Source organism: Mesocricetus auratus, unplaced genomic scaffold, assembly GCF_017639785.1.
Source record: "Mesocricetus auratus isolate SY011 unplaced genomic scaffold, BCM_Maur_2.0 Super-Scaffold_100019, whole genome shotgun sequence".
NCBI lineage: Eukaryota > Metazoa > Chordata > Mammalia > Rodentia > Cricetidae > Mesocricetus > Mesocricetus auratus.
In genome coordinates, this window is record NW_024429200.1 from 27,625,177 (window position 1) to 27,652,143 (window position 26,967).

Here is a 26,967-nt window from a genome sequence, read left to right on the forward strand (position 1 = left end):
CGTTTGCTTATTAGGGCATAAAAAAGTCAACCTTTGGAAAAATGACTAGAGCCCTCCAAGTCATTTCATTTGAGAGTGATGAATTTCACAGCTGAGGGATAGTCCTTGTTACATGGAAAAGCCAATGTGTTTTCAGAAGGGGAGCAATTATGAAAATGTAAAGCATCCTCATACAGAACTTGTGATACTGAAGAAAATGCCACTGAAATAATGAGTAGACCATTAGCACTATCAGAATGAAAAGGGGAAAACGTTAATTCCATCACTCCTTGCAGTCATGTGGTCACAAAATTTTACCAAGTGACAAACAAGTCTAAAATAAAATATATGTGATAGACACAAATCTTTCTGGTGAAAACCTCTGAGAAAAGGAAATAAACCACTAGAAAAATAACGTTAACTTTTGTTGTTATTCTCAGCATGAGTAGGTGGCCCTTTCTAAAAGAGGTAGCCACACTTTACATTTTAATTACATGATAATGACTTTTTATAAACTCCTAGAATCTTTGATTAATTTTAGGTACAAGTTTCCTTAACCTTTGAATTAATTTTCCTCAATAATTAACCCTACAATTAATGCATATTTCACGTTGGACTCATTGACTGCCTCTTGTTGATTCCGGCAGTGTGTCTACATTATCTAGTACTCGATTTTCATTACCGTCACTTTCAGAGTGCTATGTGACCTTGGTCTTCACAGCCAGGTCCTCTGTTTTCCAGTTCTTCACTAATAGAAAGGGAGCCAAAATACTACTTTTAATTCACAATCTTATGCTATCTCTTATAGCCTACCAAAAATTTTCAGTGAACAATAACATATTAAACACATGCTTTTTTTAAACACTTTTTCTTTTGTTTTTATTTTTTATTTTTTGATGCTTATTTATATATTTTTTTATTTTTAAATTTAAATTTAAATTAGAAACAAGGTTACTTCACATGTCAATTCCAGGTCCCTCTCCGTTTCCCACCCCTTCTCCCATGCCCTCCCACCAAACCCCTCAATATCCCCTCATTTCCCCAGGGAGGGTGAGGCCATCCATGCGGGTGTCCATAGTCTGTCATTTCATCCAGGGAAGGGTCTAGACCCTCCCCCAAGAGTTCAGGGTGTCTCTTTTAGGTATGTGGCTAAGAATGGAATTGCTGGATCTTGAGGAAGACAGATTCCCATTTTCCTGAGGAACTGCCATACTGATTTCCAAAGTGGCTGTATGAGTTGGCACTCCCACCAGCAGTGGAGGAGTGTTCCCCTTTCTCCACATCCTCTCCTGTACAAACTGTCATTGGTGTTTTTGATTTTAGCCATTCTGACAGGAGTGAGATGGTATCTCAGAGTTGTTTTGATTTGCATTTCCAGGATAGCTAGGGATGTTGAGCACTTTCTCAAGTGTCTTTCAGCCAGTTTAGACTCCTTTACAGAGAATTCTCTATTTACTTCTGTAGCCCACTTTTTAATTGGATCCTTTGGTGTTTTAGAGACTTGCTTCTTGAGTTCTTTGTAAATTTTAGAGTTAGCCCTCTGTCAGATGTGGGGTTACTTAATATCCCATTCTGTGGGCTGCCTTTTAAACTCCAATGGGAACTGCATGAGAAATAAGACAGCATGCACGTCTTTGACTAGCTTCAAATCTTAATATAGAAGTGGATGAAATAATCAACTGTGGAGGATACAATGGAAATGTATGTTAAAGCATTTAGGACCAATCGTGTTACAGATGTTCCTGAAAGCACATCACATGCGGAGACTGGGTGAGCACCCTGGTTGGATATTAAGGGCAGTCATGTTCCTGTGGTGAAGCATCATAAGATGCTGAACACTAACCTGCAATCTGCCTACACCATTTCCATATTTTTGACAGCTGATTGATTAGGATTTCCTGTTCTCTGTCCCATTTCTCAGTTCAGCATCTTATTTCCCTTTTAAAGTTTGTTCATATTCCAAATTCCTAGTACTCTCCCCTTGCTGTTTTAAGAGTCCAACCTCAGTGTCCAGGGTTGCCATTTGTACTAAAAACCCATTGTTTCCACAAACCTGAGTTTCCCACATAGATTGAATGTCTTGTTTTTCTAGTTTTTACCACCCTAGGTATGTATATATACATATATATCCACAAAGCCCATCCTCCTGTTTATAAGGACTAAATATTTACTTGAACTGTGTGGTGAAGCTATGACTTAAAGTCATGGCCTGTTGGATTATACACCAACAGGCCATGACTTGTTATCCCCACTCTAAAACAACTTCAGGGCATTATGTAAAATTCAACACATGGCATTTTTATTAATTAGGTGACACAATATTTATCCCAGAGTTTGTTGTAAATTGCTAACAGTTAATTCTTTATACTTTGTGATACATGTATGTGTTTTATTTGTTTAAGATGAGATGAAGGTCTCCCTATGTAAATAAGCTGATCTGGAATTCGAGATTCTTCTGCACCTACACCACCCCCAAATATTCAGTGCCACCATGGTTTGTTGTATCATTATACGTTTTACAAGATGATAAAATTAGACTTCACTTATCCAAGTTAAAATCGACTTATATATTCCAATAGTGATAACATTAGGACCTGAGGAAAAAAACTCCATCTCCTCTCAATTTCAGATATTTCATATCTCAGAAAGTTGATGAGCATACAAGACAATTCTGACTAGCAGTGTTTGGGTGCTTGAATTCCTAGATACATGCACTAATCTGTGCATTCTAATTCATTGAATTTTAAATTAATTAGAATATAAATTTTCACTTATCCTGATATTGTTACAACTGGTCATATATATTGATTCTTTAATTTCAAAAAAATTACTAATTGATATAAAAGTGATTTAAACTAATGCTTAGGGTCAAGATGAAGATAATAATCTTGTGTTATTCACTCAGTTCTGACTGTTTTATTTATTTTATTTTTGTTTTTTTTGAGACAGGGTTTTTTGTTGTAGCTTTGGAATCTGTCCTGAAACTTGATTTGCAGACCAAGCTGACCTCCAACCTATAGAGATCCACCTGCCTCTGCCTTCCAAGTGCTGGGATTAAAGGCATATGCCACCAATTCCTAGCTTTAAAATTTTCTTGTAAGGTAATCATACATAGACAATTGTCTTTGAAAACTAACATTATTTCTTAAAGTAAATAGTGGACTCTTAATAGGACTTATTTTCTTTTTTTAATATTATTTTATTTATTTATTTTTCAGTTGAAAATTAGATAAGAAACAAGGTTGCTTCACAAGTCAGTTCCAGGTCCCTCTCCCTTTCCCTCCCCTCCCCCCGTGCCCTCTCCCAACCTCCCCATTATCCCATCATTTCCCCAGGGAGGGTGAGGCCCTCCATGGGGGTGTCCATAGTCTGTCATTTCATATAGGGCAGGGCCTAGACCCTTCCCCAAGAGTTCAGGGTGAGAGTGCACCTCACATTTTTGTATGGGAGTCCAAAGTCCGTGTGTATACTCGGGATGGGTACTGATCTGCTGCCCGAGGCCCAATAGATTACCTAGGCCTCCTCACTGACACTCACATTCAGGGGGTCTTGATCAGTCCCATGCTGGATTCCCAGGCTGATGCCTGGGATTCAAGAGTTAACCATTGTCAGTTCAGCTGTTTCTGGGGGTTAAACCAGCCCAGTCTTAATCCCTTTGGTCATCAGTCCTCCCTCTCTGTTACTGGTTTTCTTGAGTTCAGCTAAGTACATAACCGAGGGAGTCTGCCTCTTCTTCGATCAGCCTCTCAATGAAGTTTCTGTTTCCCAGAATCTCTGGCCATGGGATTGTAGTCTGGCACTCCCAAGATCTATGTCTAAAATCCATATATGAGAGAGTACATGCCATGTTTCTCTTTTTGTGACTGAGTTACCTCACTCAGGATGATTTCTTCTAGTTTGATCCATTTGCCTGCGAATCTCAGGATTCCATTGTTTTTTTTCTGCTGAATAGTTCTCCTTTGTGTAAATGTACCACATTTTCTCTATCCACTCTTCGGTTGAGGGACATCTAGGTTGCTTCCAAGTTCTGGCTATTACAAATGATGCTGCTATGAACATAGTGGAACAGATATCCTTGTTGTATGAATGGGCATCTTTTGGATATATGCCTAAGAGTGGAGTTGCTGGGTCTTGTGGTAGGTTTATTCCCATTTTTCTGAGGAATCTCCATACTGATTTCCAATGTGGCTGAACCAGTTGGCACTCACACCAGCAATGGAGGAGTGTCCCCCCTTTCACCACATCCTCTCCAGCATAAATTGTCCTTGGTGTTTTTGATTTTAGCCATTCTAACAGGAGTGAGATGGTATCTCAGAGTTGTTTTGATTTGCATTTCCTGGATGGCTAAGGATGTTGAGCACTTTCTCAAGTGCCTCTCAGCCATTTTAGACTCCTCTATTGAAAACTCTCTATTTAGTTCTGCAACCACTTTTTTTATATCATTTTTTATTTTAATTTTAAATAGTTATTTTTACATGTCAATCCCAGTTCCCTCTCCCTCCCCTCCTCCCGCACTCCCCTTCCTCCCCAGCCTCCCACCCTATTGCCAATTCCTTCCATATAGGGGATATCTAGAGTCTGTCATTTCACTCCGGGTAGGGTCTAGGCATTCCCCTAAGAGTCCAGGCTGAGAGAGAGCATCCCTCTTTGTGCTATGGGCACACAATGACTGTTTGTATTCCAGGGATAGACACTAATCCACTGCTCAAGGCCCCTTAGGTTGCCTAGGCCTTCTCACTGACACTCACATCTGGGGGGGGTCCAGGACTTATTTTCTGATGTTTAACAATTATATAATTTTCTTCTGTGAAAATGTAATGTTCAAGAAGAAATTTTTATCTAATTTCATAATAAATATACATCAAAGCAATAATCAGAATATGGAAACTCATATCTGACCACCTAATTTTCAATGAGATCTTATGATTTTAGGAAAAAAAGAAATTATACTAGCTAAAGATGAAATGCAATTTTCACGGTTACAAAAATTTAATGAAATATATGTGACTTCAATATTGTTTTGTGGTGTCATTTCTTTGAAGAGTAAACTGATTATCTGATAATATTAGTCCATCATTTCATCTGAAGTAGGATACTCAACATTTATCAAATCCAGTTAAAACTGTGCACTATATCACGTTATCCAAAATATTTTACACATGACTTATTTTCTAGCAGAAATCATTGCATGAAAATCATTGATAGAAACTAATTCTTAAGGAATACTTACATAGTATATTTCATTATCCAACCCTAGATATTCATTCCATAGTTCTAGATCCTAGAATTCAGCTTCATAATTCTCACAAACTCTACTTGGTTTTGCAAGTAAGCCTTAATGTTGGGTTCCTATAGAGGAGTCTTTTATGGTGTTTCTACATGTCCTCAATGTTATCTACAGTAGTTTGAAGTAAGGACACAGGGAACACCCTACATCTAATATTAAAAAATAGTGACTATTTTGCCATAATGACAACCAATGAGACCATTTATACAGCATAATAGAGAAAGGAAAACCCATGTCATGTTATTTTATACAAATTTGTTTTGAGAAGTAAAGAGTAAGGTAAATTTATTTAATATTTGGGGAACTGAGATTAAACTGCCTGACTATGATTTTTTTGACAAAATATTAGGTTCAGCTGAATTTCATATAATCCTGCTGTCATGCTGGTTGAGATAATGCTATTCCTTTTTTTTTGGTTTTACGAGTCAGGGTTTCTCTGTATTGTTTTGGAGGGTGTTGGTCCAGCCTGGCCTCGAACTCACAGAGATCTGCCTGCCTCTGCCTCCCCAGTGCTGGGATTAAAGACTTGTGCCACCACCGCCCAGCGTATTAATAGATCTTGCTCAGAGCTCATCTCCTGCAATATTCACAGGAACTACCCGAAGGAGTCTCAGAGTTCCTCAATGTTGTTGGAGTCTTCAGAAGAATACTTCTTAGAGGAAATGTTTATGAAAAATTCCTGGTAGAGAAACATGTAGAAAAGCAATTAGGACTCAGAATATCTCTTTGATAGCAAACATCATATGTTGTACAATATTATTTTAAGATTATTTATGCTGTGGAACTTGTTTAATGATGCAAAGATGTACTGCATTCTCTTATGTTGCATTTGTTTAACTCTGTGAAGCTGTGGTACTTTGCTTTCTAAAACACCTGATTTGTTTAATAAAAAGCTGAATGGCCAATAGCAAGGCAAGATAAAGGATAGGCTGGGCTGACAGGCACAGAGAATAAACAGGAAGAGAAATCTGGGAGGAAGATCAAGGAATAAGAAAAGGAGGAAAAGAGGACACAAGCAGCCAGCCAACTTACTACACAGCCAGCCATGGTGTAGGAAGTAAAACACGGTATACAGAAATAGTGAAAGGTAAAACAGAAGAGGCAAAAGACAACTTAAGTTTAGAAAAGTTGACTAGAAACAAGCCAAGACTACTCAGGGCATTCATAAGTAAGAATAAGAGTCCATGTGTATGTCTTTGGGAGCTGGGTGGCAGGATGGGAGAGGAAATGGGTAATAACTCTGAGGAGCAGAGGGACAAGAAACCATAATCAGGATATATATATATATGTGTGTGTGTGTATGTATGTCTGTATGTATGTGTGTATTGTGAGAAAATAATCTAGATTCAGCAATATGAAAAATGATATCCCTATGATGTCCCTGAGGTCCTAAATAAAGTTTTAACTGATCAATGTTTCATGCTTTAGTTACCAAAATAATGAAAAATTACACGGTAAAGGTAAAATCAGTATAAAATAACTGACAGGATTTTTATTAAAATAAAGGTGAACTAACTGTGGACTCAAATAACAAAATGCATGTATAACACTCAATACATTGTCTTCACAGAATCATATTAAAATGATAGTTTATTTTGATAATAAATAAGCTGAGAATATTCTACTGAAAGTTGTAATATTCTTTAACCTTTTTCTTTAACAAATTAAAGTATTTATATTCAGATCTTTAGCATAACATCTACTTACTAGGTTTCTTTCTATTTTATAAATTGAACTAGTGCTCTATCTTATATAATTTTCTTGACTTTTACTCAGAATAGAAATAGCAATCTAAAAAGACTATACTTTCAGGGGTTTCAATAGTTTGTTACTAAAAATATCAATCTGAGTTCTAAAAGATATTTCTGAGCAACTAATGATACAAATTATTACTCAAAACTCTACACTCAATTTCCTTGTAACATGGAATTTAGAAAGATTAATTTGACTCAGACAATTTAATTTAACACACAGATAATATAAAATGTGCTTCTACAAACACTCATTTATCTACCAGATAACATGCTGAAAATTTAATGTGTTGGATACTTTAGTCATTTACTTTTCTATCCTTAAAATGCATAACACTTGGGGATAGAAATATGTGGATATTATAAAAATATACAGCAATGCATGTGGCTATTGATTAAGATTATCCCATATAGTCATACATCTCTCTTTTATTTAAGTCTAAAGAGTCAGTCTTAGGAAGTTTCTGTATCTTTTTTTTTGCAGTTAAAGACAGGCAGGCCTATTCCAATGCCCAAAATGGAAAAACATTGTCATTCATTTATATCCTTTTGCTCTTCATCTTTATTAACTTTAGGAAAAAAATTGGTCCTACTTTATAGGAGTGACTTATATTAAAATGCATACCAAAATTTAATATACCCCAATAAATGCGTTTTATAAAATATTATAGGTAACAGCTACATAAACATTTGCTAATTCATGCGTGGGTTAAAGTCTCCTGAAGAAGTAAGTAATAAGTATGTTTCTAAGTGTGTAATAAAAACATCATAAAAGTCCAAAGGCACTCACCTCCACATAATTTTTACATTGTCTTCTGTGGAAATCATAGTTATAATTTTAAATTACTGGTGAAAACTGTATTGCAATTTTTCAGACAGGCAATTGATGATGGAACATCATCAGTAGGTGAAGTTAGGATATCTTTTTCCAGTGCCTATCTACTCAATATCACTAGAAGTGAGATGATAATGGGGGCATATTTGAGTTACTCATTCCCTTTTCCTGTTTCTAATAAGACAAAGGAAAGTTTATTAAATATATAATTAGACCTCTCCTTTTATTTGAAGGTCTCAAATAAATCATTGTTAGGTTTAAGAAACATTACAATTCTCTAAGGCTTCAAATTTGGCAGTAATTCTCTAGAAACTTGCACATGTGTTGCTTTATCAGAAAAGGGTTTCTAGACTTCAAAGGATTATAAATACCAATACAAAGTGTGGCCTTGTGTTTATTGCAATCACATGTACATGTAGTCAAGGTATATATAAAATGTACACACCACTGTACTTACTGTTTAATCATGCTTGCTTGACTACTTAAGTTCAATAAATAATTTACATTGCTATTACCAATTCCCATAATCAAAACAGTTTCATCATCCCAAACTGAAGCTTTGAAATCATCAGTCAATAATCTCCTGCATTGCCTTCCTCTTAAGGCCCAGTACGCTTCATCTTACCTTATTTCCTATGAATATTAGGTCATGCATATATGCGGGTTCACATAAAATTTACTCTGTTGAGAGCAGCTATTATCAATCTCTGAGGAACATTTCCCGTTAAGTCCTTACTGGAAACCACTTTTAGGATCATCAGGTACCTTCTACTGTCTCCCCGAAGTTCCTTTCACTATAAATTCCTCTCACTAATGAATTCCAACATGACACTTTCATTCCTTAGATTTTTGCTTAGGGCAATACAGTCCCTATTGATATTATAGTCTGTCAGCAATAGTTACTATGTGTGGACACAGTGTCATAACATTGTTCTCATTACATCTGTGTGTGGTATCCATGGTTTCTTCCAACAATGGGACCAAATACGCTGCCATCCAAGGTGACTTCTATTTTGGATATTATTTTGCTTCTTGTGACTTCAGGTCCTTTACCAGCATGTGAAAAGTGGACTTGGAGGACACCTGAACACTTGACGTTGTACCCTTGTATGTATAGTATTACTTAATTCCAAAGAGTATATGTGAGAGTAAAAAGATGTGTCAATGGGTAATTAGTGACAGAGAAAAATCATTAGTATTCCTACATATCTTATTACCTAAAAGCAGACATCTTAATTACAATAGTAATGTAGCACATTATTTTGGGGGGGATCGCCGAAGGTTAGGGCCTGGAAGGGCTGATGCTTGTCCTGTCGTGTGCTACATTAGGAGGGTGCTCCCCTGAAAAATGTCAAGTAGTCTACTCAGAAGGGATGGTGGCTTCCCTCTTTCCCGGAACCACATAGAAAAATGACAGTTCTATAATGTCTATTATAAAGCCTTTCAGGAAGTTTATAGAATCAAAACCAGTCATCAACAGTGGACAAATAGACTGCACATGACTTTGTGCTTCCTCCCCAATGGAACACTACTAAAATAAGCAGTGAACATACAGCCCTTTGTTTCAAGTTCTACTTTCATTAATATAAGAGAACACATGCTTTTTAAATTTGATTGATAATCACTATTTTGTCAGGAATTTATGCTGTGAATACACTTAATTCTTTAAAATTTTTTAAATTAATAATTATTATTTTTTATTTAGGTTAGAAACAATCTTTTTTCACATGTCAATCCCAGCTCCCTCTCCTTCCTCTCCTCCCCTGCCCTCCCCATCAGGTCCTCCAGTCCCCAACCCAATCTCCACTACGATCCCTAGGGTGAGGCTCTCCATAGTGGATCTCCAGTAACTGTCATTTCATCCAGGGCAGAGCCTAGGCCCTCCACAACAGTCCCAGCTGAGAGAGCCTCCCATATTGTGGCATGGGCACTCAAAATCTACTTGTACTCCAGGGATCACATAGGCCTCCTCCCTGACACCCATATTCAAGGGGTCTGAGTCAGTCCCATGCTTTCTACACAGCAATCAATCTGGACTCCAAGAGCTCCCCCTTGTTCAGGTCAACTGTTTCTGTGGGTTAAACCAGCCCAGTATTCACTCCTTTGCTCATCATTATCTCTTTCTGACACTGAATTCTAGTTCAGTTCAGTGTTTGTCTGTGGGTATCTGCCTCTGTTTTCGTCAGTTGCTGGATGAAGGTTCTGTTTCCTAGACTCGCTGGCAGTGGGATTGTATGCTGGCACTCCCCTGATTCATGTCTAAAATCCATAAATGAGTGAGTACATACCATGTTTCTCTTTTTGTGACTGGGTTACCTCACTCAGGATAGATTCTTCTAGTGCCATCCATTTGCCTGCAAATTTCAAGATTCCATTGTTTTTATTGTCCGCTGAATAGTACCCCGTTGTGTAAATGTACCATATTTTGTCTATCCACTCTTCAGTTGAGGGGCATCTAGATTGTTTCCAGGTTCTGGCTATTACACATAATGCTGCTATGAACATAGTGGAACAGATGTCCTTGTTGTATGATTGTGCATCTTTTGGGTATTTGCCTAAGAGTGGAATTGCTGGATCTTGTGGTAGACTGATTCCCATTTTTCTGAGGCATCTCCATACTGATTTCCCAAGTGGCTGTACAAATTGGCACTCCCACTAGCAGTGGGGGAGTGTTCCACTTTTTCAACATTCTCTCTAGCATAAACTGTCATTGGAGTTTTTGGTTTTAGCCATTCTTACAGGAGTGAGATGGTATCTCAGAGTTGTTTTGATTTACATTTCCCTAATGGCTAAGGATGTTGAGCACTTTCTCAAGTGTCTCTCAGCCATTTTAGACTCCTCTACTGAGAATTCTCTATTTAGTTCTGTACCCCACTTTTTGATTGGATCCTTTGGTGTTTTAGAGATTTGCTTCTTGAGGTTTTTGTAAATTTTGAGTTAACCTTGTATCCTGCCACTTTGCTGAAGGTTTTTATCAGCTCTAGGAGTTCCCTTGCGGAGTTTTTTGGGTCACTTATGTAAACTGCTAATAGTGAAAGCTTGACTTCTTCTTTTCCTACTTGTATCCCCTTGATTTCCTTTTGTTGTTTTATTGCTCTAGCTAGAATTTCAAGTACAATATTGAAGAAATATGGAGAGAGTGGACAGCCTTGTCTTTTTCCTGATTTTAGAGGAATTGCATTGAGTTTCTCTCCATTTAGTTTGATATTAGATGTTGGTTTACTGTATATTGCTTTTATTATATTCAGGTATGTTCCTGTTATCCATAATCTCTCTAGGACCTTTATCATGAAGGGGTGCCGGATTTTGTCAAAGGCTTTTTCAGCATCTAGTGAGATGATCATGTGGTTTTTCTTTTGTAGTTTGTTTATATGGTGGATTACATTGATAGATTTTCTAATGCTGAACCATTCTGCATTCCTGGGATAAAGCCTACTTGATGATGGTGGATGATTTTTCTGATGTGTTCTTAAATCCGGTTTGCTAGTATTTTATTGAGTATTTTTGCATCAATGCTCATGAGGGAAATTGGTCTATAGTTCTCTTTCTTAGTTGTGTCTTTGTGTGGCTTGGGTATCAAGGTAATTGTAGCCTCATAAAAACAGTTTGGCAGTGAGCCTCCTGCTTCTATTGTGTAGAATATTTTGAGGAGTATTGGAATTAGCTCTTCTTTAAATTTCTTGTAGAATTCTTCACTGAAGCCATCTGGGTCTGGGCTTTTTTAGGTTGGGAGACTTTTGATGACTGCTTCTATTTCATTAAGGACTATAAGTCTGTTTAGATTGTTTATCTGTTCTTGATTTAGTTTTGGCAAGTGATATCTTTCCAGGAAATTGTATATTTTGGAGATCAGCCATCTATCAGATGTGGGGTTAGTGAATATCTTTTCCCAATCTGTGAGTTGCCTTTTTGTCTTGCTGACTGTATCCTTTGCCTTACAGAAGCTTCTTAGTTTCAGGAGGTCCCATTTATTAATTGTCGATCTTAGTGTCTGTTCTACTAGAGTTATGTTCAGGAAGCAGTCTCCCGGGCCAATTCATTCAAGGGTGCCTCCCACTTTCTCTTCTAACAGGTTCAGTGTGGCTGGATTGATGCTGAAGTATTTGATCCATTTAGACTTAAGTTTTGTGCATGGCGATAGACATGGATCTATCCAAATTCTTCTAATAGTTTTTATTCTCACACTACACAAATGACCAGAGTTTCCCTTGCTTCAATACTATCAGGAACACTCCTCACTTCCTTTCCCCCAAGATCTACTCCCCCTCAGTTTCCTCTTCAGAAAAGAGCAGGTCTCCAAGAGACAACAACCAAACAGGACAAAACAAGATACAATGATCCAATACAAAAGTCTTCATATAGAGGCTGGAAAAGGAGACCCAATACGAGGAAACAGTCAAAGGGGCAGGCAAAAGAGTCAGAGATACACACCCTCCCACTGTTAGGAATCCCCAAAGCACCCAGCTAATAGTCATAACATATATTCAGAGGATCTCAAGCAGATCTATGCAGACCCCATCCTTTGCTTGTGTCTCTGAGAGACCATGTGAACCCTGCTTAGTTGACTTACTGAGCCATGTTCTTCTGGTGTCCTCCACTCCCTCTGTCTTCTGGGGGTTACTCCAACTCTGAGGCGAGGGACCTGATGGAAATCTCAAATTTAGACTCTATTTACTGGATGTTTGAGTATGGGTCTTTGTACCCATTCCCATCCGATGCTAAAGGAAGCCTCTCTGATCATTGACCAAGGCACCAACCTGTAAATATAGCACAATAACATAAGAAAACATTCTCTCTGTACTACTCAGCCCCAGATTTCTGGCCATCTATACAGTGTATGGCATAGGCTCCCTCTTATGGCGTGGTCCTCAAGCTAAAACAACCATGGGTTGGCCACTCCCACAGGTTCTGGCCCACCATTGCCCCAGTATATCTTGCAGACAAGACACAATGTAGGTGGAGGGTTTTGCGGTTGGCTTGAGGCTAGAATGCAGGGTGAATGCTCCATTCAGGCACCTGCTTGAAGTCTCTATGTTCAATGATCCGTGTGGATGTTGTCTTCACCAATGGTGCCCCATTGTCAGTTTTCAGAAAAGCAGACTACTGGCATAGAATCAACCTGGGTTGTTTAGGGATCTCAATGGGATGAACACCCTTGGCCAAAAAATCAACAAAATGAAAACCAGTCACAACATTGGAAGCCTTGTCTGGCTACCAAAGATGTCTAATTCAGGCTCTGTATTATCCATTACTAGGTGTCCTCACTACAGTCACTCTCATAGATTCCAGGAAATTTCCACTGCACTAGGATTACACTTAATTTTAAATACTCTATCATGGAAGAACCCATCCATGGAGGAAATTCTGTACTCACAGGTACTCCATCCCTGTAATAATGTATGTCTTATAACAAGAATGCTTTCTCTGAGGCCCTATTGAGTTTATTCCTTTTGGCATCATGTAAGGCTGCTAAATACGGACAGACAACTCTCTCTTAGGTAATTATAACTAAATATGCTCAATTTTATGTGTAGAAATTTTTTTGGTTTTCCATTCTCATTAATGCTGTTTTAACATCAGTGCTCAGAAAACTTATTTCCTGTGATTCATTTACAGTTTTAATATCCCTAAAAAGCATATGTTGATGAAGAATAGGTTTCATATCACTCGAGGATATGTAATTGCATCAATTTAAACAACAGAAATGTTTGAGGTGTGTATGGCTTTATATGTTTTTCAAGCCTCTTAAGTTTAAAACTGTCATGTAGAGTGACTTAATCTTTGCTCATATCTCACACTGGATAAGAAGTTCAAGAGAGATTATATATATAATCCACTAAATAATGACCAATAATATGTAAAGTTTAGCAATAAAATAAGATATATTAATGTAATCCAGATTTTCAGATTTTAAGGCTAAAATTAAAAATTATCATTATTGTCTATGTATAGTTGTTACATGTTCAATTAACTTCCTAGTAAGGCTAAGATATATTTGTTCAAATAAATACGAAAGAAGGAAAGTTGTTATGTGTTCTTGCAAATCTCATTACTTCAAAATATATCCTCAAATAAATGATGGAACTACAAATACTTAAAGTGTTGGAAAATATGATAGACAACTTGATGAATAACACAGATAAGATAATTTATTAAAAAGTATATGAGTTAGATGTTCACTGTGGGGTCAATTTGTATGCATCATTCCATACAAAAGCTCTTACTATAAGCATTTATTTGGGTGTAGTGATGGGATGAACTTCCACACATTTTATTGAAAAACAATCAAAATGACAACATAAACTTTAAACCTTCACAACTGTCAAACACTTGGCCCTCTTGTTTGTTTTAATGGAGACTAGCCTAATAAAATTATAATTGCTTTGGCCAGGCATAATGGTGAATTTCTACAATTAAAGAATGGGATGTGGGGACAAGAGAATATTTAAAATATTGTAAAAAATGTGAATCTTTTTGTGTGAGAAAAGAGTGCTTCCCTATAATAATGGTATTTCAGTTATCATGAGATGGTAGGAGTAAATGACATGATTTATTTTATACTATATTTTATAAAAATGGAAACCAAGACCCACAAGACTGAGTAATTTGCTCAATAAGGATAAAATATGAGAGGTCCTAAAATAGGTTATTGTATTTAGTAATTGTTAAACAGCTCTCCTAGTTACATTTTTTCATCCCTTTTCTCACCAGATTTAAAGTGTGTTCCAATTTTGAACATTTAATTTGATGCATTTACAATTTTATGAAAGTTTAATTACTTATTGAAGATGAAAGCACATTTGACTTCAACAGTAAGTGCTCCTTATCCACCAAACTGATTTGTCATTTGAGAGTCATATTTTAAATTAGATTTAATTAAATTAAAATTCAAGTCAAAAGAGCCATGAGCTCTCATTTTGTTTTTATTTAAAAAGAAAATGTATCTAGCATAGGTTGGTAAATATTGAAGCTTTGTTTTATACTTTTGTATTCATCAATCTGCATTAAGGGATCTTTGAGGCACAGCATATATATCCACAAAAATCAATTAATATGCTTTATTGTAGCTTGTGGGGTTTTGTAAGTTTGTTTATTAAAATAGATTCTTCTTTCATCCAAGACATTTGGACCACAGTTTCCCATCCCTCCACACATTCCAGTCCCCTCCCACTACTCCACTCTCCTGGATCCAGTCCCCCTCCACTCCCTTCAGAAGAAAGCAGGCCTCAACGAGACAACAACCAAACATGACAAAACAAGAAAGCATAAGACTAGTACTCCTTTGCTCTCTGTATAATATCCATATATGAGTGAGTACATACCCTGTTTGTCTTTTTGTGACTGGGTTACCTCACTCAGGATGGTTTCTTCTCTTTCCCTCCATTTGCCTGCAAATTTCAAGATTACATTATTATTATTATTGTTATTATTATTATTTTTGCTGAGCAGTACTCCATTGTGTAAATGTACCACATTTTCTGTGTCCATTCTTTATCCATCCCCGAAATCATCTAAATTGTTTCAAGGTTCTGGCTATTACAAATAATGCTTCTATGAGTATAGTTGAACAGATGTCCTTGTATGAATGTGCCTCTTTTGGGTATGTGGCTAAGAATGGAATTGCTGGATCTTGAGGTAAACACATTCCCATTTTCCTGAGTAACTGCCATACTGATTTCTAAAGTGGCTGTACAAGTTGGCATGCCCACCAGCAGTGAAGGAGTGTTCCCCTTTCTCCATATCCTCTCCAGCATAAGCTGTCATTGGTGTTTTTGATTTTACCCATTCTGACAGGTGCAAGATGGTATCTCAGCGTTGTTTTGATTTGCATTTCTATGATTGCTAAGGATGTTAAGCACTTTCTTAAGTGTCTTTCAGACAATTTGGATTCCTCTATTGAGAATTCTCTATTTAGATCCGTACCTCCATTTTTAATAGGATTATTTGGTGTTTTGTTGACTAACTTCTTGAGTTCTTTGAATATTTTGGATATCAGCCCTCTGTCTGATACGGCATTGGTGAATATCATTTCCCATTCTGTGGGCTGCTGTTTTGTCTTGTTTACTGTGTCCTTTGACATACAGAAGCTTCTCAATTTTAGGAGGTCTCATTTATTAATTGTTAATCTCAGTTTCTGTGCTACTGGTATTATATTCAGGAAGCAGTCTCCCGTACCAATTCGTTCAAGGGCACCTCCTTCTTTCTCTTCTAAGAGGTTTTGTGTTGCTGAATTTATATTGAGGTCTTTGATCCATTTGGACTTAAGTTTTGTGCATGGTGATAGATATGGACCTATCTGTAATCTTCTACATGCCAATATCCAGTTATACTTGCACCGTCCATTGAAAATCCTTTCTTTTTTCCATTGTATAATTTTAGCTTTTCCCATACCACCAAAGAAGCTAGGAAACAAGGAGGCCCCTAAGAGAGATTTACATGGTCCCCTGGAGAAGAAAAAAGTACCAGATCTCCTGAGAAAATTGGGAGCATGGCGGAAGGAAGAGGGAGATAGGAGAAAGAGAAGTGGAGAAGAGGGGAGGGAGGAGGACATGAGGGAGCAGGAAGATTGAGGAGAGCAAGAAAAGAGATACCATAATAGAGGGAGCTAGTATAGGCTTAAAAAGAAATCTGGCATTAGGGAAATGTCTAGAAATCCACAAGGATGACCCCAAACATTCTAAGCAATAGTAGAGAGGCTATCCTAAATGCCCTTCCCCAATAATGAGACTGATGACTACCTTATATGCTGTCCTAGAGCCTTCATCCAGTTGCTAATGGAAGCAGAAGCAGAGACTCACAGCTAAGCACTGAGTCGAGTTCCTAGAATCCAGATTTAGAGAGGGAGGAGTGATGAAGAAAAGGGTCAAGATCAGGCTGGGAAGCACAGCAAAACAGCTGACCTGATCAAGAGGTTGCTCATGGATGACAGATTGACAGCTCAGAAACCAGCATAGGACAGAACCACCCCCTGAATGTGGGTGTCAGTTAGGAGCCCTGGGCAGTCTATGTGGCCTCTGGTAGTGGAACAGTATTTATTCCTAGTATACAAATGGACTTTAAGAGCCGATTCCACATAGAGGGATACTCTCTCAGCCTAGACACATGAGGGAGGGCCTAGCCCCTGCCCTAAATGATGTGACAGACCTTAGTGATTCACCATGGAAGGCCTTACCCTTTCTATGGAGCAGAAGAAGGATGGGATGGGGGATGGTGGGGAGCATGGGAGGATGGGAATGAGAGGCAACTGGGATTGATATATAAAATAAAGAGACTGTGTCTAATTTGAATAAAAATATATAATAAAAAATTAAAAAACAAAAGAAACAGTAACAACAACAACAAAGATACAATAAGACAAAGCTAAAGCCTTCATATGGAGACTAGAAAAGGCAATCCAGTAGGAACAGAGTCCCAAGAGAAAGCAAAAGAATTAGAGACACCCCTGCTCTCATTGCTAGGAAACACACAAAAATACCAAGCTAACAACCAATACTTATATGTACAGAACCTGTGCTTTTAAGGCTTTGAAAATATTTCCAGACTATAATTTAAGCACAAATAACTGTTTTTCACACACACACATACAACTGTTGGCATGATAAAAGAGTACAGGGACAAGCAAGACTGTATTGCTCTGTTGTAGAAGATATTGACACTTTCACAGAAGTTTTTCAGGCCTATCTGGAGATAACAATACACAAAGGATTGAAATGAAATAAACCAAGTGTGGATGGTAGACAAAAAATAAACATAGTACTACACGAGCAATAATCCACATTTGAAGCAACAGTTATTGAGAATAGGAGGGAATGTCCTTTCAATTGCCATTAAAAGAGCTAACTGGTACATTTCCAAGGGCACTTTCAACTCATTTTAGTATTCTTTATGAAAACAAAGCCATTTGAAAATGATGTATATTGGAAGAACATCAACTACGACATGACACAGTGACAGGACAAAGCATCATATAAGCATAACTAAGGTATAGCTGTGGGAAATGAAAAAGTCACAGGAATTACAGGATGATACTATGAGGTGTAAAGACTGTTTATAAAACAATTTATCCTGATTCTAAATAGACATTAGATGTGAAATTAATTGCCCAGTAGGATGATAACAAAATATGAAGTTACTTAAGATTGAGGGGGAGACATTCTCTACCATTTAATAGCAATTTCCAATACTTTTACACACTTTGCTTTAGTACAAGCAAATGGATACATTTTTATCTATGTATTTTTAAACATAATACTTTATAGTAAATGGGACATGGGAATCAGTCTCTAACAAAAATCTGCAAATGCTTATGACCTTGTGGTAAGCCATACATGCTATTGTAGTACCAATTTCAGGAGGGGAAACATATTGTCTCAGGGAAAGATGCAGATGTATTTAGCCAAACAAGAACCTGGCTCATTTAAGAGTTTTATAGCAAATAAGGATGGAAGGTAGTTTGCATAATTTTCTCATGTTCCTTTAATAGTGTTTATTCTTCATAAGGTTGTTGAAACAGTTTCTGGCCACCTGTCAATAATCTGGCCTTTTATAGACTCAACCTTCTATTGTTCTCATGCCCTTGACATATAAAGTCAAGATTCTTAAGAAAAACGAGTGTTGAACTTGGTAAGAAAACCATTAATTTTTAATTTGAAAGTTCATCTTTTGTCAACTAAAGAGAGAATTTTGAATTACATGAAGAAATACGTGCATTATAAAATTCTCCTTAATAAATATATTCTATTGTTTTAGCCACAGTATTTTCAAACTTTGTATAGATTTGTATTTAAGTATTAGCTGCATGGAAACTAAGCCAAGAAACATTCACTTAATGTTTTTTGTCTGAGTCATTTAATTTTATAAGCATTTTATTTGAAAATATTTGTTTTGTAAGAATTAATGACATAAATGTTTTGGGCATAAAATGTTTTAATTTATTTCTGGTAGAATAAGGCAACCAATATTTCTCTCCAGATTTGCATAAAATCTGTCAAACTCACTGTTTTTTCACATATTTATTGACCTAAATACTAGACAGATTTCTTGCAATAGCGAATAAACACAGACCTACAAATCTGTACACACGAATACATTTCTATTCATAAAGTGGTAGTATCCAAGCCCTAAAGGAGAAAGCTGTTTATTATTCTCTTGCCATATTAGATTCCAACTTCCCCTACATTTTCATGAACAAGAATAAATGAAGCAGTTTCAAACCAAAGATAATTCTTACTGATCTTGTTAGAAATTACACACAAACTCCATCCCCTTTTTACCTCTTCTCACTCATGGCAATGCAAGCTGTGGGGCTGAATCTTAACATTCACACAGAGACAGTGAATGACACATGCCACTTTCTCAGATCATGCTTGGCAGTGGCCTTTTTGTTTCCCTTAACAGAATTTGCATGCAGTGTTTTCAAGCTGTATCTTAAGCCATGTGTACTCTTACAAACAGAGTAGCTAATTGGGTTAACTATGCTTGCTTTTCAAGAGCAATATTAGATATGGTCTTCATTCTAGTCAGTGTGTGATAATTTCAAGTCTGTTTGGAGGGCATAAATTGACAGCCATTCACTTGGTATACTGGGCTGAAAACTGATCTTCCATGAGAGTACTTAATTGGACACACATGCAATACGCAAGGTGCAATGAAATGATAAGATAGCAGTTAGAGCCTTCGAGGTTCATGAGTTCTTCAATAGCGATTGTATTGCTTCTCTGCTTTTGCAGTTATCCTCATTCATGTTTTTTTCTTTAAATGTATCCTTATAGATCTCTATTGCATTTTTTGTGGGAAGCTGTCATCTAGTTCTTGGAGTGAGTATATGTGAAACTGAACATGTTGTCTGTGAGGAGTCAGTAAGAATCTGTTCTCATATTATTAGAACTGGAAGTAAGCTGTAGTTGCATTTGTAACATGACCTTTTGTCTAATGACTGATGTATCTTGTGAGAGTATTATTTATCTGTTGATGCAAAATCATGTAGAAGTTCTTTTGTGCTCCATCTCTTTATCTGCTGCAACAGGCATCAACCATGAAGTGTCTTCAATATTAATATCTGTCAACGAACTCCTCTCTTTAAGAGAAAATAACTGAGGGTATTCTCTCAAAAGTAACAGGAAAATAAAAGATACAAACCATAGAATGTAATGAGTTATTCCATTAAATTAGACGCAGTGCAAATTTTATATACATGTAAATATAATCAAATATATGTGCAAGATGGCCCACAATTATGAATGGTATTCAATACATCCAAAATATACAGTATATACTTACATGAGTGTCCTTATGTATCATGGGACCACATACAATGAATATGTACAATGTAAAATTTTTTAAAATTCAAAAAGTTGAAAGTTTGAGAACACTATCAAAGTAAAAATGTTCTTATTTTTCTACTAAGCTGTATTTATACTAACTGATGTCAAATGTTTCTATGCATCAAGCATCAAATAGAAATTTTTAAGTCAGTTATTCAAGTGATTATTGTCATTGACTGTTATGAAGATATTTTTTATGAAACATTCACTCCTGGGTGACAGAGGGAAAAACATACAATTCACAAAAGAAATGAAACACAATCTAAAAGCTCAGAAAGTTATAATACTCACAGGATCCTTACCCATCTTTTTTAAAGTTTTCCTTTTATTGAAAATAATTCATATAATATACTTTGATAATGTTTTCCATCCCCAAATTCTTCCCACACCCTCCCAACCTACCCGCCCAACTTTACATTCTCCCCACCAGCACAGACGGACAAACACAAAAACAAAACAACAAAACTAAGAAACACAAACACAAAGTCTCCACAAAAACACAGCTCAAAATAAATAAGCAAAATCCTGAAAGACAAAAATGACCAAACAAAACAAAGTACGATAAAAAACATACAATACCATTTAGGTCATTTTGTATTTGTCAAATACCACAAAGCATGGGTCCTAACCTGAAGTGTGATGTACATACCCAGTGAGACTCTATTAGTGAAAAACTGATTTTGACTTTGCCATTGGGTATCAATTGCAGATAGCTTTTTATGGGTGACAGCCTATATTTACTTCCTCTGTGCTTGGACCTCATCTGGTTTGAAACTGTACAGGATTTATGTTTGCAGCCACAGACGCTGAGCTCAGATGCACATCAGTCCTGTTGCATCTGGAAGACGCTGTTCCTTTGGAGTCACCCATCCCTTCTCGCTGTTATAGTCTTTCTATTTCTCTTCCACATAGACTCCTGAGCCTTTAGGAGAGAGCTTTGATGAAGACTCCCATTTAGGAATGAATGCTCAAACTGTCTCCCTTTCCTCCAGTTGTCCAGTTATGGGTTATCCATGCAAAAAGAAACTTCCCTAATGAGGGCAGAGTGATGCACTGATCTACATGCATAGCAGTATATCATTAGGACTCATTTTGTTGTTATTTTCCTTTAGCATACTAATAGTACTGAAATAGTCAACCACTTCCTAATTGTATTTAAGGCCCATTCCTTGGGAACAAATACCTGACATTGGTAAAGTGGCCAAGAACCTGAGACTATATGGGTCATGGGCTTTGGAGAAAACTGACTACTATTATTCTACTCAAGGAACACAGCTCCTGCCCAATCTTATGTAAGCTATAAACAACTGCTAGCAAGAGGAAACTCTCTCCTATGGAACAGGCTACCAGTTGGGCAGAGAAGCTGGGTGGACTTTGAAGTGATGTTGGTGAGTCATCCACCTATGCTCCATTTGTAACCCCAATGAACTCACTGGTTCACCAAATGAGGCGTGGGTGGAACCATTTCTGTGGCCTGTCATTGCTGCCCTATCTAAATAGATTTTATTCATGCCCCTTCATAAGAGGCATGCAAAATCTCCTAACCAGTCTTTAGAATATGGTCGGTCAATACCATGAACAATTTTTCTGTTTTGTTTGTTTGATTGATTGGTTTTTCAAGACAAGGTTTCTCTGTAGCTTTGGAGACTGTCTTGGAACTCACTTAGTATACCAGGCTGGCCTCAAACTCACAGAAATCTGCCTGCCTCTGCTTCCCAAGGGCTGGGATTAAAAGTGAGCCACCATAGCATTTCTATAAAATTCTTCTCTTGAATTTATTCCAGGAATAAAATACTAACCATTGTTTAATTGATGTAATCTCATAATCAATGTTAAAAATGGAAAATAAAAAGACATCAAGAAATTATCTTGGGTCACTTTTGGATTTGGATTCTGATTTAGCACCTATGTTTTAACATACTGACTGAGCAGCATTTAGCCTTTCTCTGGTGTGTTCACAGTGTTAAATGGGCTAACAGTTTTATTCAAACATAATGGATAGAGGAAACTAAAACTCTATGGAATTAATTCTGAAGTTTTATACATGCTACAAAGTTTCCTTTTTGAGATGCGTCTTGAGTTTTATGATTATCACAGAGAATATTTCGCAAATCTGTAAGAAAGCATCGAAAGTATTGTCGGACAACTGTGAAAGTTTTGTTTGTCTTAGCTGAAATTAAATTTATTTACTCAGCTCTATCATTCATTGAGGTTTATTTATTAAAAGGCAGCAAATACCTTTGAAAAAAGATTTTTGATTTCTCAGCTTTAGTTTCCATAAAGGCCCACTTTACATTCTGTCAGCAACACTGTACCCAGCCATTAGCCCTCTGCAGTCACAGCCCGCAACAATAAAAAAAGCAAGTGAGGGAGGGAGATCATTTTCTGGAAAATAGTTAATTGCCCAGGCAAAGAAAGCCTGCAGGAGAAGGCTTTCAGGAGAGGCTATTTTCTTTACCAGTTACTAAAGAGAATTCAGAATGTGAGGCAAGAATAACGGTTTTCTCTGTGACTAGTTTCTTATGCCCTTTATGAGCAACGATTTCTATCTACCTGAAATAAAGGAAATGAATCAAAGCAAACTTTTAGTAATCCCAAAAGGACCCGAAGTGCAATTGCCCCAGCTGTTACCTTATATAGACACCTTGACACCATTCCGTCTTGTACAAGTACCCAGGGACAATCATTACTTGCCTGCTAGTTGTGTCATAGAGACCTACTTTATAAGATGTCGGGGAAGTTAATGTACCAAGTCTAGAGACGTCTTTCTGAAGTGGGAATAGCATGTCACTTTCTTCGCGAAGCGCGGCTGACTGAGTCTTGCACTGATTTGTAGGTCCCTGGGGACGGTGCATGGGAGATGACTGCGGACCAGGCGGCATCCAGACCCGGGCTGTGTGGTGTGCTCACGTGGAAGGTTGGACGACACTGCATACGAACTGCAAGCAGGCCGGGAGGCCCAGTAACCAGCAAAACTGTTTCAAAGTGTGTGACTGGCACAAAGAGTTGTACGACTGGAGGCTGGGACCCTGGAATCAGTGTCAGCCTGTGAATTCCAAAAGCCTGGAGAAAGCTCGAGAATGTGTGAAAGGAGAGGAAGGCATCCAGGTGAGAGAGATAACCTGCATCCAGAAAGATAAGGACATTCTCGCAGAGGACATCATCTGCGAGTACTTTGAGCCCAAGCCCCTTCTGGAACAGGCCTGCCTCATTCCATGCCAACAAGACTGCATCGTGTCTGAGTTCTCGGCCTGGTCTGAGTGCTCTAGGACCTGTGGCAGTGGTCTGCAGCACCGCACTAGGCACGTGGTTGCACCGCCACAGTTTGGAGGCTCTGGCTGTCCCAACCTTACCGAGTTCCAAGTGTGCCAGTCCAACCCCTGCGAGGCAGAGGAGAGCATGTACAGCTTGCAGGTGGGGCCCTGGAGTGCATGCTCAGTGCCACACTCACGGCAAGCCAGGCAAGCCAGGCGTCGTGGCAAGAACAAAGAGCGGGAGAGGGACAGAGGCAAAGCGGTGAAGGACCCAGAGGCCCGTGAACTCATCAAGAAGAAGAGAAACAGAAACAGACAAAACAGACAGGAGAACAGATACTGGGATATCCAGATTGGGTATCAGACCAGGGATGTGATGTGTACGAACAAGACCCGGAAAGCTGCGGATCTCAGGTAAACTTTTATTACCACTAACATCACCTGTCTCCTGTCTGCAGAAACAGCAGGAACTTCAGGCTCGTTGTACTGACTCCTATAATAAACAAGAGGCAGATAATCCCTAGTTCAAGGTTTTTAAGCTTTTGTGGATTTCATGGTGCAATATTCATTTTGTCCAAAGTACTTTACAGTTTCTCAGCTCATGAATGATTCTCTATGACAAAATACAGCAGGGCATAAAAAGAAGTGGTGTAGAACTTGCCTAATGTATGTGAGGCCCAAAGTTGGGTTCCCAGCACCATAAAGAAAAGTCAAAACAGCTTCTTTAAGTCTCCAGTCTCTTTTCCCCTACAACAAAAGAAAGTAAAATTACTGGGAACTTGGAGCATTGGGATTTTGAATGCAGATATTTATCTGAGTGAGTTAATAGAATAAGGCACACTTGTAATCTCTCCAAGTTTATAGCATTTTCAGAATTACCTTATAAACAAAATCTGCTTTTAACAAGCACCTGGGGAACCATACCTAAGAATAATATTCTTGCACAATTTATAAAACAAAGTAACTCTCTCCAGAGAAGAAAACAGGAAGCAGCAGGAAATAAGGTAAGCAGAGGGTATTTAACCAGGAATGGCCTAGCTTTGAAAGTGTATTAATTGGCAGCAATTCATAGATGGAAAATATTTGGCAGAATATCTTCTGGTATGTAGTGACTTTGTCATGAAAATCTTCCTCATGTATGATTCATTTGTTGTTAAAATGGTGTTCATTGAGAATGACAGAAAGGCTATTATTTCTCTGGACTGGTTAAATTTTGCTCATGGATAAGCCAGACCCTCTGGGAGTGGCTATCTGGATCATTTGCATAATTGCGCTTTCTGAAATGCTCATAAATTTATGATTTGGACTCAACCAAAGAAATTATATCATCATCACTCATAATTTTATATCATATTTATTGTAGAATTGACATTGGTTATGCTATCTCCTTTATCAAGCAGTCTGTTCTCTAGATTAAAAACATAAGATAAATTTCACTAATGTCTCAGTCCATATGCATTTTTGAAGCAGCTGGAGTCTGTTTCTTGTTGCCCCTGGAAATCTTTAGAAAGATTACCATTTTCTGTTTCCTTTGGAGGTTGGGAACCTAAATAGGATTGTGTGGCATGCCTGCTGTTTTCTTGAATAAACCACTGTCTTAACTTTTTTATTTCTTGCCCTCACTACATTTACTTCACCTATTCCTCTTTATTGATTGCATTACTGTGGATTGTAAGATATAGGTGGAAAGTTTTTGGAATAGGTTATAGCTTAAATAAATGAGCAAATAAAAATGAACAATTGATTCTTGAAGACAAAAACTTTCTTTCATCATACTACTGTTCTGGTTGCCTTTTATTTCATTTCAACATTTTATGGTACTGGATCTCGAGCCTCCAGCTATGATTATGCTAGGCAAGCACTCTACCATTGATCCATGGTACTGTCTTGAACCTATTTGCTACTGTTCTCCTTTTTAAATTCATACAATTGCATTTTATTGCAGCTGCACAGTAAATTACTCATTGTGCCTTCATAGCCTCTTCCCAAGCTTGTTGGCTTTGCTGAGCATGCCTGATTTCCCAACCTCCATTCGTCAGGTTTATTTCGTGTATATGCATACATACTGCATGTATGTTCAATCCGTTTCCTATTTGATTCTTTATTCTGATGGTTGCCCAGTCTTTTCCCCTGTAGCAGTACAGTTATCTGAGTTGCTTGGTTCCCACTAAGTAACTGAATGATCCTCTGATGATCAACTTTGAGTTGACTCCTGCTGTCATGGGGTTATCATGCTGTAGAGGTTTAATTTAATGTTGACTACTTGATTAAAAGTGTAATTAGGCTATTAACTTCCATTGCATGAAGCCTAATATTCACATTAGTTGTGTGAATTAAGCAAATATACTTAAAAATCTGTGGATTTGTTTGTTTTTTTAGTCAGCCACTTGCATCCTTTTAGAAACAACATATATGACTATCCCAGTATAATGGTAACTACACAAATATTAGTAGACTATGTATTAGATAATCAAATGGCTGACATATATCTTTAATATGAATTTTTGTGTTATAATTATAAAATAAAATTCTAGTCAAGATGTGACATGAATCAGGCATTTTGAATACATTTTGTCCAAACTTTACACCACCTCATCAAGGAAGCCAGTAGATTAAGATGTGAACTAGCACAGAGCCACAAATAGTGATTTAGTCAAAGAATTTAAAGTATCTTCAGCCTCATTGGATCTTAATTATATAAAAGGGTAAATAATCATTGAATAAGACTAGCAATATTCCATTCCAGCTGCTAAAAGAACTTAGCTAAAAAGGCCTAAGATTCTTTGGAAACTTCTCTGTAGGCCAATAATGTGTTTCAAAGAATAGCTGCTGAATTGCCCATGTAAAATAAAACACATATGCCTTGCTTTCAATGATACCATATCGATAATGATTGTGAATGTGAATTACAGTTCATTTTTATGACAATAAGAAATTTGGAGTCTCAAATATCTATTGATCCAGAAGTTTTGGGCAGTGTGGTAATCTAATGTAATAGAAATAGGGAACTTGGGGAGACATTGTGCCTTGCCAATTCATGAACACTTAAAACCTGAGAATCCTGAATTCTCTGTGGGATGAATGTGCTATAGAAATAATATGCTTTATATTACTCTTCACACTTAGAGATTAATAAAGGTAAAAGCTTTTTAATATAGCATGTTCTGGCTCTGGCTAATACCCAACATGGAGCTGACCTCAAATAGACTTTACTAACTTAAATACATACACCTTTGGCTTATATATTCCACATATACTGTCATTCTTAAATCTTCTGGGTCCAATTCTCAAGTTACATTTCAAACATTGAAAGAGAAGCAAGATAAAAATCTGTTCATGAAAGTGAATGGAGAATTTATGCAGCAAGTAGATTGTTAGAAATATTTATTAAGTATATCAGAGTTATTATTTTTTAATGGTTGTTACCCAGGGTCATCCTACCCAGGAATGGAGCCCAATTGCAGGTCCATCTTGGTGAATAAACATCAACAGAAACATTCTCAACAACCCTATACTTTTTGTGGTACAAATTGTTTTC

General features: G+C 37.3%; 1 protein-coding gene across 2 annotated transcripts in view; it reads left to right on the forward strand.

The window, feature by feature from the left end:
• The window catches only part of Thsd7a (thrombospondin type 1 domain containing 7A), a 407,489-nt gene that overhangs the window by 158,331 nt on the left and 222,191 nt on the right, over nucleotides 1-26,967 (forward strand). For both annotated transcript variants that reach the window (XR_005869715.1, XM_005080956.4), the window contains exon 2: nucleotides 23,012-23,843. Coding sequence is in view for 1 of the 2 variants with exons in the window: in XM_005080956.4 (XP_005081013.2) it covers nucleotides 23,012-23,843 (832 nt within the window). In the remaining variant the exon portion in view is untranslated. The remainder of the gene's footprint in view (nucleotides 1-23,011; nucleotides 23,844-26,967) is intronic.